The sequence below is a fragment of the Jaculus jaculus genome, chromosome 11, assembly GCF_020740685.1.
Source record: "Jaculus jaculus isolate mJacJac1 chromosome 11, mJacJac1.mat.Y.cur, whole genome shotgun sequence".
Classification (NCBI taxonomy): domain Eukaryota; kingdom Metazoa; phylum Chordata; class Mammalia; order Rodentia; family Dipodidae; genus Jaculus; species Jaculus jaculus.
In genome coordinates, this window is record NC_059112.1 from 77,309,001 (window position 1) to 77,325,164 (window position 16,164).

Sequence of the window (16,164 nt, forward strand, 5' to 3'; positions counted from 1 at the left end):
ATAGAGCCAAAAAATCGTTTGTCATAAATGGAGTTTTTTCTACTGATTTTTTTTTTATATCTGACAGATTCTCAGCATAAATGCATGAGGAAAAGATCTAAGCTAGCCAAGAAGGCATAATCACAGAGTTTAGAGCAAGAGAGACATAAATTTTGCATATGGACAAGTCATATGTAATTAAATTTCTGACTTAAGAGAGGCTTTAAACCAAAGCAAATAACCCATTTTTTCAAGTATTCCTTCTAAAATAAGAACAGAGGACACGGTTTATATTTCCTTTTATCACTATTGTTAACATACTTGGTGTTAGGTCGGGACAGGCTCCCAAGGTGAAGGCACCATGGTCAGGATGGTGACAGAGACATAGGAAAGTGGATTATGCACATTCTTCAAGAAAACACCCATTTATAACCCCCTCCTTACTTAACAATGCTCCAGATCATGGTTGATCCTTTATCTCATAAGTCAGCTGGCCATTGTTCTATGGTCATGTCCTAGCTATTTTAAATGACTAGTTTAAATTAAATCTAAATGGTAATGATATCCCCTAAAGGAAATTTCCCACCCAGTTTAACAAATGAGTTATTTTTTCCTTCCTTATCTTCCCCAAAATGAAAAAGAATTAAAAAGCCCACTACCTGAAAACTCAGGTTGGTTGCACTCCTCTTTTGTGAGTCAGACCTGAATAAAAGCTTTCATCTTTGCCTCAGAGTGGTTTGCATGGTCTTAATCACTCCCAAGCCTTACATCTGGTACAGTGACTCAGATAGGAAGCCCCTGGCTGCCCTCTTGGGTGGGCAGACCTTCTTTCCCCTGAAGAGACCACCAAGCTTTCATTGATCCTCTGAAAGCCTTGAACCATCTGCCAGGTACAGACTCCTCCACTCATCACAACTTGGCAACACTCTTCTTCCTTCCTTCATCTCCTCCCTCTCCTCAGTAAGTATCCCTTTCTGGTTGGCCTGCTCTCAGGTTTATTCCTTTCTTGTGTAAGCTGGGCCAGCACACCAGGCATTTAGGCCCTGTGGTGGTTTAATTCAGATGTCCCCCATAAATTTACGTGTTCTGAATGCTGGGTTTCTAGCTGATATAGATTTGGGCATTAACACCTCCGGGAGGGAGTGTATTGTTGGGGATGAGGCATTTGGCACACTTTACTGTTGTTGTGGTCCACCTTATGTTGGCCAGGGGTGATGTCCACCCTTTGTTCATGTCATCTTTCTCCCTGCTATCATGGAGCTTCCCCTAGACTCTGAAAGCCAAAATACACTTTTTGTCCTACAAGTTGCTCTTGGTTGGGTGATTTCTACCAGCAATGTGAACCTGACTGCAACAGTAAAGTGGTACCAGGAGTGGGGTTGCTGCTAGACACCTGACTGTGGCTTTGGCCTTTTGGAGCTGATTTTCAAGAGGAATGTGGAAGGATTTGAAACCTTTGCCTGAGAGATGCCTTGCAGTGCTGTAAGTACAGCTTGATGGACCATTCTGGTCAGAGTTGAAAGACCTGAATGCAGTAAGAACTACAGAATGTGAGGTTTGGCTTAAGAAGGTGAGAAAGGGCTTTGCTTAGTTGGGGCAAGTTGTTTGTGTGAGAGGCTTGATATTATGTGCATGTTCTTAGGAGCTGTACAGGGTTGCTTTGCATAGAAATGAACTGATGTGAGCAGAGGGATATGGTACAGAAAAAATGAAATCTTTGTGACTAAACTTCTGCCTATTCACCTGCAATTTGTTTGAGAGATTACATCCATTGAGATTGGGACAGCTGACCTGCATTGGGCCAACAGGAAGAATGTAGGCTCTTTTGAAGGGAACTGAGTGCGCAAGGAGTATCCTGTTCTTCAAAGTCTGCTTTATCCCTCCCTGGATTAACAAATTGGCATGTTACCTGGTATTGTGAAGTATAAGAAATGCAGGTAAGAGAGGGTCATTGAGTTTGCAGTACAGTTTTGTGTTTTGGAAATGGCCTTGGAAAGTGTGAAGCAGGTTTGTTGGTTGCCAGCATGGAGACCCCATAGGGCCATGAGGATGAGTCATGGCTTGCAGTGGAGACTGAGTGGAGATATAAGGACCATGAGATGGCTGCTAAGGAAAGCTTCTGGCCCCAATGAAGTTTCCAGGACTATGAGTAGCCTAGCTGGAGGAGTGGAATTGGAACTCCAAAGACTTGTTGCTGGTTAGAATTATCGAACTTGGAGATTTGTCACTGGCTAGAGTTGTTAGACTTGAAGTTACAGAGTTTGATGTTTGCCCTTGTTGTTTTAAATCTTGTATTGCTTGAATATTTATTTGCTATGCCCAATGCCATCTTTTGCAGTGTGAATATTTATTCTGTGCCATTATGGGTTTGGGGGGGTATTTTTTGGTAATTATGGTTCAGTTAAAAGATCTTAGACTACGGAAATGTTTGAACATCATTGAGATTGATTAAAAACTATGGGGACTTTTAAAGTTGGACTGAATGCATTATATTTTCCATCATGTGTTGATATCAGTTTATGGGGTCAGGGGCTGAATGTAGTGGTTTGATTCATGTGTCCCCCATAAACTTAGGTGTTGTGAATGTTAGGTTCCCAGCTGATGAAAATTTGGGAATTAATGCCTCCTGGAGGGAGTGTACTGCCGGGGGCGGTGTTACACCCAGTTTCCCATGCCAGTGTTTGGCATGCTCTCCTGTTGCTGTGGTCCATCTTATGTTGGCCAAGGGTGATATACACCCTCTGCTTATGTCATCATCTTCCCTGTCATCATGGAGCTTCCCCTCAAGTCTCTAAGCCAAAATAAAGCTCTTTATTCCCACATGCTGCTCTTGGTTGGGTGAATTCTACCAGCAATGTGAACCTGACTACAACAGGCCACAAAACCAGGTATCAAGAAAGACACACTCTCGACACTATGGGTCTCTCACTCTCTGCTCTGTCATACCCTAACTGGGGCCTTTTGATTCAGGTGTGCCAGTCTTGGGAGGGCACTTCCTCCTCCTCCTTCCCTCTGCCTCTTCCACCTCTACCTCCTGAGGTCTCCCCTTTCCCTGCCAGCCACTTACTCCATCAGAAGCACAGTTACCTGCTTTGACCACTTACAGAATAAACAGCTGACGGTTACAACCTTACAGCCTCTGCCCACTTGAGAGGTGAACTACCTGTTCACCCTGTGGACCAGGGGTCATATTTGTGTTCTGTGTAAACCCAGCTTAAGCTCTGGTTCCTGTATGTCACCTTTGTTTTGCTCTTTCTCTGTCTCCTCTCACTAGCCCATTTTGTATGCTCTTATACTTCCATGGGCTAAACCAATTGCTATTATGACTCTTTAATGACATCAAACCTTGTCAGCTTCTCTTTCTCTACAACACTGCCTGGCCATAATATAAGCTAGACAAAGGTTCCAAATGGTCTGAAAAATGGTACTTTTGATTTCCAAATTCTCACTCATTTAGAAAATCTCTGCCAACATACAAGCAGGTGGTCCTAAATGCCCTATATTCAGGCAACTCTTACTCTGTGTGCATGGCCCTCCCTCCCTTTCTCTGCTCTACCTGCTCTTCTCAAAAAGTCCTTCTAGCCAAGGTCTCAGGATTGCACTCTAATTCAAGCCCTCTTCCAGACACTTTGCTTTTGGCCTGAATGCCACATTCATGTCCCTTTTTCCATGTCTGATTTCTGCCAGAATGAGAAATATCTAGGGTCTTTCTCCACTGATCCAACACATTATACCAAAATATTTTCCTACCTCACCCAGGCCTATGACCTAATCTGACCTGATCTATTTGTGGTTCTTTCCTCTATTCTCAGTCATGATGAATGATACTACATCTGGGTGGCCCCTCAGGCCTATGCTGATGAAGCTCCCTTAAGTGATAACACTTTCTCAGTGGGGATGCTTGCTGTCCCCAGAGAGGACACTAACTGAAAATACCATGCTCCCACTAACTCCCCCAGATGGGTGACCCATGATAGGATGGTTCATTGCTTCCTGGCTGGCCTCCAAAAGACATCCCATAAGTTTGTCATTTTTTACAGACTCTGGAAGCTTACCCAGAGACTAATGAAAATCCACCTGAATTTATGGGATGCCTAACTGAGACACTCACTTAATACACTTGCCTTGACTCTGCTTCCCAAGAGGGCATGCTATTTCCTGTCCTAATCTGCCCCTGACATAAGGAAGAAAATTAAATGCCTACAAAAGGGCCCTCAAGCCCCTCAGGGAGATCAGCTTGATCTGTAATTTAAAGTTCTTAATAACAGAAAGGACCAGGAATGGACTGAGAGGGTGGCCAGAAACAGATAGCGATTCTAGTTCCTGGCTGTAGCCCTGAGGCCTCCTCCAAAGAAGATGATGGGGCCACAATGCTCACCACCAGAACCCTGCTTCAAGTGTGGACACACCAGTCACTGGAAAAAAGCCTGCTGCAACCTTTCCTGCTGCCAGGACCCTGTCTCCACTGCAGACTTGCTGGACATTGGAGTGTCAACTGTCCTTCTTTGCCTTGACCAGGTAGGCCTTTGTCCCCTATTAGAGCCATTTGCTGAATTTTGGGCCTGGCAGCCAAAGACTGATGCAGCTCTGAGACCTTGGCTCCCACCAACACCTTCCATATCACAATGGGGGAGCCCAGGGACACAGTCCAGCTGGCAGAAAGGCCTGTCTCATTTGTTACGGGGCCCAGTTGGTCAGTGTTGCCATCTTAGACTGGTAAGGCTTTTCTCTTGCCAATCTCTGTGTCAGGCATCAACAGCCTATCCCACTCCCCAAGCATCACACCCCCTTACACTGTGTAGTCTGGGACACTTCCTTCTCCCATTCATTTTTTTGTAATACCCTCTTATCCTCTTCCTCTCCTAGGTCAAAATCTTATGCAAAAACTCTATTTTTCTCTCTGACTTACCACTCACTCTATCTTCTTCCTCATGCCAGCCCCCTCCCTTACAAAGGATCCAAGTTTTCTCCTCCCTGTCTCTGAGGTTGATCCCAGAATATGGGACACTTCCTCACCAGCACTAGCCTCTCATCACAAACTTGTCCTCATTAGATTCAAACACCCCACGTCTTTTCCCTCCTGTCCTCAATACCTAATCTCACATAAACATCACCAAAAACTCAAACCTGCTATTTCTTGCTTGCTCCCAGCTGACTTTCTTTGCCCTTGTAATACTCCAATCTTGCCTGTTATCAAACCTGAAGGGATCTGCTGCTTATTCCAAGACTTGTGCCCAGTCAAAGCTGTTGTTATACCCATTCACCCAGTAGTGCCCAACCCCTATAGTCTCCTCTCACATCCCCTCCTCCACAATTCAATGTTCAGTTTTGACCTCAAAGTTAGCTTCTACATGCCCCTCCACCCCAATTCCTACAATCTCTTTGCCTTCACCTGGGAGGACTCTGATACTCACACTGCCTTTCAACTCACCTGGACTGTCCTCCTCCAGGATGTTAGAGACATCCCCCACTTATTTGATCAAGCACCTTCCACTGACCTTTGGTCCCTGGGTCTGTTGCCCAGCACACTTTTACAGTATGTAGATGATCTTTTCCTCTGCTCATCTTCTCTTTCTCTATCTAAACCACATATGAACAAACTTTTTAACTTTCTTGTATCTAATGGATATAGAGTCCCCTCCCCCCAAAGCTCAACTTTCTATAACCTAAGTTAGGTACCTAGGTTTTCTCTTTATCCCCACCTCACAACAACTGACCCTGGACTGCAAGCAACATCTTCATTCCCTCTTCCTGCCTACCTCTAAGAAAACATCACTCTTTTCTTGGCTTCACTGGGTTCCTTTAGGTTCCAAACTTTGCCCTCCTGGAAAAGCCCCTTTATGACAAAGCTAAAAAAAGACCCTTAAGAACCCCTAGACTCTAAGTTAGACATAGCCTTCTCCTGCCTGCGTGATGCCCCTTTGGAAGCTCCAGCCCTTGAACTTCCAGACCTTCAGCAACCTTTCCTTCTTTATTCCATGGAAAAGGGGAGCAATGGCATTGGGACTTCTGGCTCCATACTTTGCCCCTGTAGCTTATCTTACTAAACAACTAGAAACTTCTGTCTGGGGTTTTCCATTTCTACATGCTCTTGCTACAACTGCACTTCTGACCCAAGAGGCACAGAAATTCACTTTGGGGCAACAACTCACTGTGCTGTCCCCTCACAGGTTTAAAGATCTACTCTCCAACTCTTTCCTTCAAAGGCTTGCTCATTCATGCTAAGGTCCCTCTACATCCTCTTTCTTACCCAAAGCCCTCTGTCCCTTGCCTCTGGGCGCTCATCCCCTGCCACCCCCCACAGCTGGTGTTTTGATATCGTATCTGTTGACTAGGATAATAAGCTCCTTAGTTCTTCCTTCTGTCCTCTCACAGGCTGTAGGGAACCCATATCCCTCACCTTCTCTACAACAGATGCCACCAGTGACTTATCTGAAGCCAGCTTAATACAAGGATGGTACAAGGGAACTCCCTGTTCTGTTCAGGACCAAGTTGTAACAGCATGCCAAACTGGTGCTGTCAGAGAGTGCTCACCATCAATCTTACCACTCTGTCATGCCTAGCCACCATGGAAGTGCATCCTCATTGCCTGCCATGAAGGGAGACCCATCTACCACACTATCCAGCCGCTCACATAAGTACGTATCACCCCTATGTTCAGCATGAAGACATTATAGAAGAGAGATCACCATTCCTTATCATTAACAAAAGAATTTTAGGTCATGACAGGTTCCCAAGATGGAATCACCATGGTCAGCAGAATGGTGACAGAGACATTGCAAAGTGGATTATCCACATTCTTGAAGAAAACACCCAGTCATTATCCCCTCCTTGCCTAACAATGGCCCAGGTCATGGTTTCCTGCCCACTTATCTCTTAAGTCACCTGGTCTCTGTTTTGGTGTCATGCCCTAGCTAATATAAATGGCTAATGTAATGATCTTCCCTAAAAGAACTTTACTATTTAACTTAACAGAAGAGTTTTTGTTTTTTTTTTCCTTCCTCATCTGACCCCAACTGAAAAAAGCCCTATAAAGCCCACTATCTGAAAACTGAGGCTGGCTGTGCTCCTCTCTTGTGAGTCAGCCCTGGCAGCTTGTGCTTTTCTCCAATAAAAGCTTTCATCTTTGCCTCAGAGTTGTTTACATGGTCCTTTCACTCCCAAACCTTACACTCGACACGTGTGTATTGCATTGCCTAATTCTTTAAAGTTATGCACTGCAACCTCATATAAAATGCACTTCGAGGCAAATATACTTTAATAAGTATAATGGTATAAGAGTAATAATTCTAGAGTTACATGAATTAGGAATTCTATAATAATAATTCTATAATGGGTACTCAGTGGGTCAAAGAGTTGTCTAATGGAATATTATATACTTATTTTGGTTGAAGAGTCTAGTTAATGATCAGTGCTTAAGATCAAGATCCCAGAATAAACACATAGCATTAGACTTATGATCAAATGTTTAGACTTGCAGCTCCAAATAGAAATCTTATCTTACCCACTCCTGGATACCTCTGAACACATTTGAATCAAATAAAAGTGTGTATGAAGTTTGCTATGAACATACTGTTAATGTGATATGTGTCAAATCTGAACATGTATTCCACAAGTTGTTCAAATGTACCACTGTTCAAATACACCATATCCTGAGCTAAATTTTACAAATATTTCCTATTATGTTATTTTGTAAAATAAACTAAAACTGTAAATTAAATAAGATATAGGTAAACAGAAAAAAACTTCAATGGTCATAGAAGCAGGATTATTCTTAAGACACAAACAGGCCCAAAGAAATTTACAGACTCAACACAATCCCTACTGGAAAGCCAAGAATTGTTTTCACATGACTAAAACCACATCCTAATATTTGTATGAGATCATTAATAATTCTGAAAAGCCAAAATTATATAGTAAAATAATATGAGAGCCAAAAGATTCACATTTCTTTTGTCTTATAATGTACCACAAAGATACAGTAATCCACCCAGTGAAGTACCTGAAAGAGAGGAATATACAAATCCAGAAATAGGCTGGAGCAAGTATGACCAAGGTGGTGGTGACATTTCACAGAATTTTCCAGATTTATGCTATAGAACATGGTGTCTTGGGATTCTTATATATTGTGAAATAACTTGAACATAGCTAAATAGCATATACCTTACCTCACGTGTGTGTGTGTGTGTGTGTGTGTGTGTGTGTGTGTGTGTGTGTGTATGTGTGTATTGATGGGGTTACAACTTAACACATGGTGTATGCTAAGCTCCAATGAGCTATATTCCCAGCCACACCACATGCTGTCATGTATGTGTGGTAATAATGGTTAACATCTACTTTGTCAAATGACTTTTACTCATTTAATAAAGAAGGCAGTCTTTTCAACAGATTGTGGTAGACAATTAGAAATCCATATGCAAATAAGTGAATGTGGACCTTTATATGACACTACATGTGTGGGTTTGATTCAGGTGTCCCCCATAAACTTAGGTATTCTGAATGTTAGGTTTCCAGCTGATGGTTCTTTGGGAATTACTGCTGCCTGGAGGCCGTGTATTATTGGGCAGGCTTGTGGGTGTTACAGCCAGCTTCCTCTTGCCAGTGTTTGGCACACTCTCCTGCTGTTGTCCATCTCATGTTGCCCAGGCAGTGATGTTCAGTCTCTGCTCATGCCATTATTTTCCCCTGCCATCTTGAGTCTGTAAGCCAAAATAAACCTTTTATCCTACAAGTTGTTCTTGGTTGGGTGATTTCTGCCAGCAATGAGAACCTGACTGCAATACCATATTAAAAAATAATCAACTAAAGTGGATAAAAGATGTAAATGTTAGACTTTAAAAGTTTAGAACTTATTAGAAGAAAGCATAAGGTGGAAGCATCACAACACAGGGTCCAAACATTACTTCATGGGTATAGCACAAAAAGCACAGTCAGAAAAATATAAAGCAGACCAACTTAGATTTTTTAAACTTTTTAAATTAAAAAAATTATTAATTTATTTGCAAGGAGGGAGAGAAAAAAAAAGAGAGAGGGGATGTGTGAGGGCCCCTAACCTCTGCCAGATGCATGTGCCCCTTTGTGCATCTGGCTCCACATGGATGCTGAAGAATTGAACCCTGATCACTAAGCTCAGCAAGGAAGCACATTAACCACTGAGCCATCTCCCTATACCCCAACTTAGATTTTTAAGAAATTAAAAATAAATATATACCAATGAAAAGTTCACAGAATGAGAAAAAGTATTCAGAAGCCATTTATATTGAAATGATTACTAGTCAGAATCCACTAATGAACTTCCATTCTCACACCCAAGAAACATATTGAAGTAAGTAAAAGACAATGTGAACCCTCACAGGAGACAGAGAAATAGATGGCTGAGAAAATGTAAATCAGCACCATAGTATCTACCTGCTCAGTCTCATGAAGATCACTAGCTCTCAAGCAAACAGAAAATCACATGAGTACATGTGGAGGGCTTGGTACACCTGTATTCTGCTAGGGAGAAGACAAATGATACAAACACTGTGGGAACACAGTATTGTGGTTCTACTGCTGTGTGAATATGCCAAAGAATTGGCAGCAGCCATGAAGAGATATGTATATGGAAGCATCATCCACAGTGGCTAAGATGTACAATCAACCTGGATATCCACAGTGAGGTAAATATACACGCAAATGTGGTAAATCCATCCAATGGACTATTATTTAGCTTTAAAAAGAAAGGATAAGTTTTCTTCATAAAACCTCTCTTTTCATTTTTATCTGTTTATTTGGAGCAGAAAGGGAGGGGGGAGAGAGAGAGTGACTATGGATGGGAGCACAAGGGCCTCTAGCCACTGCAAATGAACACCCGATATATGTGCCACTTTGGGCATCTGGCTTTATGTCAGTACTGGGTAACTGAAACTGGGTGGTTAGGCTTTGCTGGCATAGGTCTTAATTGCTGAGTCATCTATCCAGTCCCTAAAACCTCTTTCTCTTTTAACAGTAATGTTTATACTGTGAACCTCAGAGTCCTTGAAGTTTGAAGAGATGCAAAAAAGACGAACAGGCAGTCACTCTGTCCATACTCACATTCACAAATGTTAAAAGAAAGTTTTTGACACATTTTATAGGAACTAAACTTAAGACATGGTTATAAGAATAATAGGCCAGTCCATTTGTGTGAATAAGGTACTAAATATAAGAAAAATAATACACGGATAATATAGAGTGGTGTTTTCTTAGGGTTATAGGAAGGAGAGAACAATGGCTACTATTGGATGAGAACAAGACAGATAGTTCTAGAGATGGTTGTTAAAGTTTGTAAAGCATGAATGGATTTTGCCCCAGTGAACGGGTACGCTCATTTGCAGAGACATTTAGCATACCAATAACTGGGGACTAACCCCACAGTGCACGACCCATTTACATCAACAAGGAGGGTCTATATGGGAAGGGGTAGATCATAGATGAGGATAAACAATGGTACCAAACTGCCTGTATTTGATAAAAAGAAAACTAATAAATCAAATTAAAAAAAAAACAGTGGTAAACATGGTGAGTTGTCAGTTACATGTACTTGGCAATAAATTTTTGAAAGAGAAAATGAAATTATAGATATACCTTAGAAATTTAGGAGATCCTAAGATTTTTATCAGTTGTCTTTAAGATGAAATTTAACGATCATCATATAATAGCTGATGAAGTAAATCAAAGAGTTTATACTATTTTACAATTAAGGGTGTCACTTCTAAATTCTAATGATAAAGTTTCTCAAATCTATTATAGTCATGTTTTCACATTCTGAAAGCATCCTTAAATATAAGCATATGGTTCCTTACACAGCTTTAACAAGTTCAGCTAGACAAGAAGATGATTGTATTCACAGAATGAAACTGCATTTTTTTAAGATGATGATATTTTTAAAAGAATTAATTAACTCAATGAGAATGTGACAAATATTTAATGTTAAAAATAAAATTATTAATTTAAAAATATTGTCACATTCTTCTGGGACACATTTTGTTCTCAGAACATGTTATTACTGCCTGTGGCATTTAGCATGTAGGGGGAAACATTAGCACATGGAATGTTCTTCTGGAGCCAGTGGAATTCATGTTTGTGTGTGTGTGTGTGTGTGTGTGTGTGTGTGTGTGTGTGTGTATGTGTTGACTTTTACAAACACATATATTGCTTAGAAAAAAAACGAGTTACAAGTTGACTAGCTCATCCAATCCCTTTACTAAACTTACCTGCTAATGTCATCTTTGAAGAGGAACAGCTAGATTGTAAACTTTGTGAAGGAACTAAGTTCAGTTTTTCATTTTGATTAAAAGTAAAGAACCACTCAAGTCCTTGATATTGCTCATTTGCAGGTTTATTTCTGCGGGCTATTTCTTGTAACAACTAGAAAAAAAATACAGCAAGCTAAGTTCATACTTAACCATTAAAACAAAGAGGTGTATTCATTTATTCAGCATCTTACCATGTTCCCATAAAATTTAAATGGCAATAGCAAATACATAATAATTGAGAATTCAGGTATAATAAACTTGAAACTGATGTATAAACCTTAACTATAATATGAAAGTTTTCATTATTACAAGAAAGAAAAAAGAATACTAAATAAAATAAAGTTTTCATGTCTTCTTTCTTTTGTTTTCTTTCTTCAATGATTTTGCACATAAATTATCCTGGAATTCAGATTTTAACATACCTTTTACCTAGTGTTTTTGTTTATACATAAAATAACTTCAAAAATGAAAGAAAAATACCACTGAGAATAAATCTGATATGAAAATGGACATAGACAAAGTGCAATTAACAAAATATTCAGAATGAAGCAAATATAAGAAACTGAGGCAAGAAAGAAGTGATTTATGAAGTTTGTGGAGCTAGAACATATCAAAGCTTTTAATCCTTAGACTTATTAATTCATATTTTACATCTTTTTATTATATCACACAATGTTATTGGGATTAAATACATACACACATAAATATGCATAAATGCACACATATCAGCTCATAATTATGATCCTGACATTAAGGAGGGTAAAGAAGGAAGATTACCAAGAGTTTGAAGCTAGCCTGGGCTACAGTGAATTAAAAGTCAACATGAACCTAGGAATACCGCCCTAACAAAAAAAAAAAGCAAAAAAAAAAAAAAAAAGATGAATCTAACAGAAAAGAAATAAGTGGAAGAAAAAGCACTAGATGTACTTCAAACATAGCATTTATTAGTGTTAAACAATTTCTTACTAATGTAATTAATGCCCAGATATAGTTTGACACAAGGGATCAAAAATGTACACAGCAAGTTTCTAAATTCTGTACAATTTTGTCAATCATAGAAATATTGTAAACACTTGTAAAACAAAACTAGCAACAACTAATGCCTGCCATTCAAGGAGAAATCCAAAGTGACTCTCCATGTCAGTATGCTTGGTGGTAACAAAGAGAATTCCTCCAGTCCCAGTGAAGCTCATCTTTGCATTAAGCAATTGGAACCCTAGAAGAGTTTTTCAATTCTTAGTTTACAGTTCAGGAACTTTACCATGGCTAGATTTTGTTTTGTATCATTATTATTTTTTTTCCAACATGATAAAAGTAGTTCTAAAATCAGAACCAAATACTTAGGGGGGTTCCTGTTCTCTGCAAATGCTTTCTGCCCTTTAGTGCATAATCCACCAACAAGGTTCACCTCATAAATAAAGACTGAAGTGGAAAATGAACAATTTTAGTTTGGGTTGCAGGAATCACTGTTTCTGAAAGTGTCCTCTGCTTCCTGAATAGGAAATTTCTCCTAGAACCCAATAGATTTCTTAGTGATTCTTGTTTAGGGAATGATTTCTACTAGAGCAAGAAGGGAATAAAATTTGTTCTTACAACATTGGCGATGCGAAGAGACTGGATTCAACCACTTGATCATTAAAAAGAAAAAACTAAGTTTGCAAATTGTGAAGCACCAACCCTTTTGATGACCCTGTGAAAACCCCTTCTTGGATAGTCCCATTAGTGGCTTTCTCTTTGGAAACTCTCTTCATTCTCTCTCAATACCCTGCAGATTCACTTATCCTTGAGAATGGACAAGCCATTTCTTGGAGGAACTGGTTTAAGTAGAATTCTGAATCCTGACCACGTAGCATGAGCCTTGGGCAGATAGATATAATTAATAACTATTACATTTTTGTGAAATTAAAGTTTTATTTCTCAGGTATTATTACACTGGAATATATTAAATCCCATTTATTTTATTTGAATAAAGACCATTTCTCAAGTAATAAACCCACTGATTTTGTTAGTCTTTTTTTTTTTTTTTTTTTTTTGAGAGAGAATTGGTTTGTCAGGGCCTTAGCCACTGAATTGAACTCCAGATGTTTTTACCACCTAGTGGATATGTGTGATCTTGTGCTTGTCTCACCTTCTGAGTCTGCCTGACATGGAATCTGGAGTAGAACATGGGTCCTTAGGCTTCGCAGGCAAGCACCTTAACCACTAATTCATCTATCTAGAACTTGTCAGTCTTTTAAAAGCCTCTCAACCCAACATGCCTCAATGGAAAAGGGGAGGCTCTACATACAGCTACTTTACTACCATCTAGACCCACATTTAGCTGAAAAAACAATCACCATGTCAACATTCTACAACAGCCACTGCACTAGAGTTCTTCTGCATGTTCACATGGTGCAGAACTACTGATATAGATATTTAAATGCTCTTTTAGTTAAAAGAACACCAGAATGAATACTGACACATACCTTTATAATAATAAGTACCAAATATTAGTGCTAACCTTTTAACATTAATTGGATAGCATGCATATCCATACAAAAGAAGCAATGGAATGTAGCTGGGAATTAGGAGTGCTACTTAATTCACAGCCATGTCTGACAGATTGGGACTAGATAAGAATGTTAAGATTTGGAACATGTGACTTGATTAACTACCAGTAAAAGTATTCTAAGCTACCTCTGAACCTTGATTGGAAAGAGGCAGTTCCCAAGGATAGGAATTCCTCTCCTACTGAACTGAGGAGACAGGTGGGGAGATTTTCCTGGAAGTTTATCACATGAAGGCTTGAAGAATCGGAGAGCTTACTGTTAGAGATCAAAAGAAAATTCAATCACAGTAAAAAAAAAAAAAAAATGCAAACATGCATCTGCATGTGAAAAGATAATGCTAGGTGGGAGGGACAGAAAGAAAAAGAGAGGATGGGAGAGAAAAGGAAACAGCAAGGGTACAGAAATATGATAGCAGAATGAGTAGAAATTCTCTCCAGCTAAATCCGGGAGAAAACTCAACAGTTAAAGAAAGGCACTTGTTTGCAAAGCCTGTGGGTCTGGCTGGGATTCAATTGCCCAATACCCATAAAGGAATGGAGAAGTATGAGACTGTAACAGAGGGCTCTACTCACTTTGGTTACAAATTCCCTCCCCAGATAATAGAACCATTCTCACAGTGACATAGTTAATCCTTATATGAGAAAAAGTCTTCATGAGCCCCAACAATATTTTACAGGTCCTTCTCTTAATACTGTTGCTTGGGAATTAAGTTTTCACCATGAACTTTGTAAGAACCATTCAAACCATCACAAATGCCCATTAATCTTGAGACTGTTTCATTCATCTAAAATCAGTTTTCATTAATTTTTATTTGTAGAATATACATTTAATTTTTTTCACATATTTGTATAATAACTTGTTATCATAACACATCTTTCTTTTGATTCAAAATATACTGTTTATTTGTACTTTCTTAGTCTTTTTGGACAATAAGTCCATAATTGTGTCTTATTTATTACTTCCAAAATAAATAACAGGTTTTAGTTTTATTTATTACTTGTCAGCCATTTATTTCTATACTAATCATTATTTCTTTCTAAACCATTTTCACTTAATTATTTATGGTTTATTACTTTTGAGTCAGGTTTATGATTCATTAATGTGGACTCTGTTTTCACTTATTTATGATTGTATATGCTCCTTTACTTATAGTATGGTTATATACCAATAAATCCATGGTTAAGTTAAAAATAATTCAGGCTGAAAATGCATCTAATATAAATTTTCCACCATGATGTCTAGGTATCATAAAAAACTGGAAGCTCAGCTCAATGTCACTGCCTAGTATTATGAAAGAGTTTTCCTACAGAAAATTTTAAGACCAGAAAAAATATCAAAATTCAAAACTTGAGATATGATTCTAATAAATGTATATTGACTTCATAGAATGAGGTAAAAATTATATGTTGAACTACAGTAAGTCATATACCACCTACATAAATTTTTCAGGACGTAGTATTTTTCATTCAACTTCTTTCTTTTTGTATGTGGCAGTTTTCTCTTAGCTCTAAATATTTAGAAGTTATTTACTGAATTTTGTATTTAAACTTACTTGAATTATATTTAATTCTATTATTATTGAGTGTGGTATTAAACACAGTATGTGATGGCATGGTCTGTGATGTCACACATCTTCTAAGTGAGCATATGGTTCATATTTACATTGTAAGCTTACTTGTGTTATTTAAATCTTTTCTTTTTACACTAATACAAATTGGTGTGGGCAAATTGATCTGACAATAATACTATATAACTTTCTGCCTGATATTTGAAAGTATATTATTATGCACAATTTTAATTCTTACCTTACAAAATCAGAACACCCTGACAAAATAGGTGCTGAAATTAATGAGAACTCAACTCCTCATTTTCCTGGTTCTTTGGTTATCTTTTGGGTTTACCATAATTGAAACTAACTATAAATAACTTAAGGGTTGTTTATAAAAGGCTGACAACCAAACAGCACAGAATTTATCAGTAATAACCATAATTGTAGATGGCTTCAGTGTAAATGTCTGCCATGAGTTTATTGGCTTGAACACCTGGTCAAGCAGCTATTGTCATCATTTGCTTGGGACACTGTAGTACCTTTTAGAGGTGGAGACGAGATGGAAGAAGTAAGGCAGGCCATGAGGCTGTATAGGCACCACTTTCTTTTAATCTTCTGCTTTCTGACTCTGGTTGCTTGCCTACCACCATAGTGAATGCATCCCCTTCTAATGTGTAAGGCAGAAAGATGACTTTACTACTTCAAATTCCTTGTGGTCAGGTTTTGGTCACAGCAATAAAAAGTAATTGATATAACAGAGACCTCAACATAGCTTTAAAATTGGCAACAATATAAGAATGAGCTACTATTT

At 38.9% G+C, this 16,164-nt stretch overlaps 1 protein-coding gene across 1 annotated transcript in view; it reads right to left on the bottom strand.

The window, feature by feature from the left end:
* Zbbx (zinc finger B-box domain containing) overlaps positions 1-16,164 on the bottom strand; it is a 120,916-nt gene that overhangs the window by 18,164 nt on the left and 86,588 nt on the right. The window contains exon 16 of the mRNA XM_045130251.1: positions 11,214-11,367. Coding sequence (XP_044986186.1) covers positions 11,214-11,367 — 154 coding nt within the window. The remainder of the gene's footprint in view (positions 1-11,213; positions 11,368-16,164) is intronic.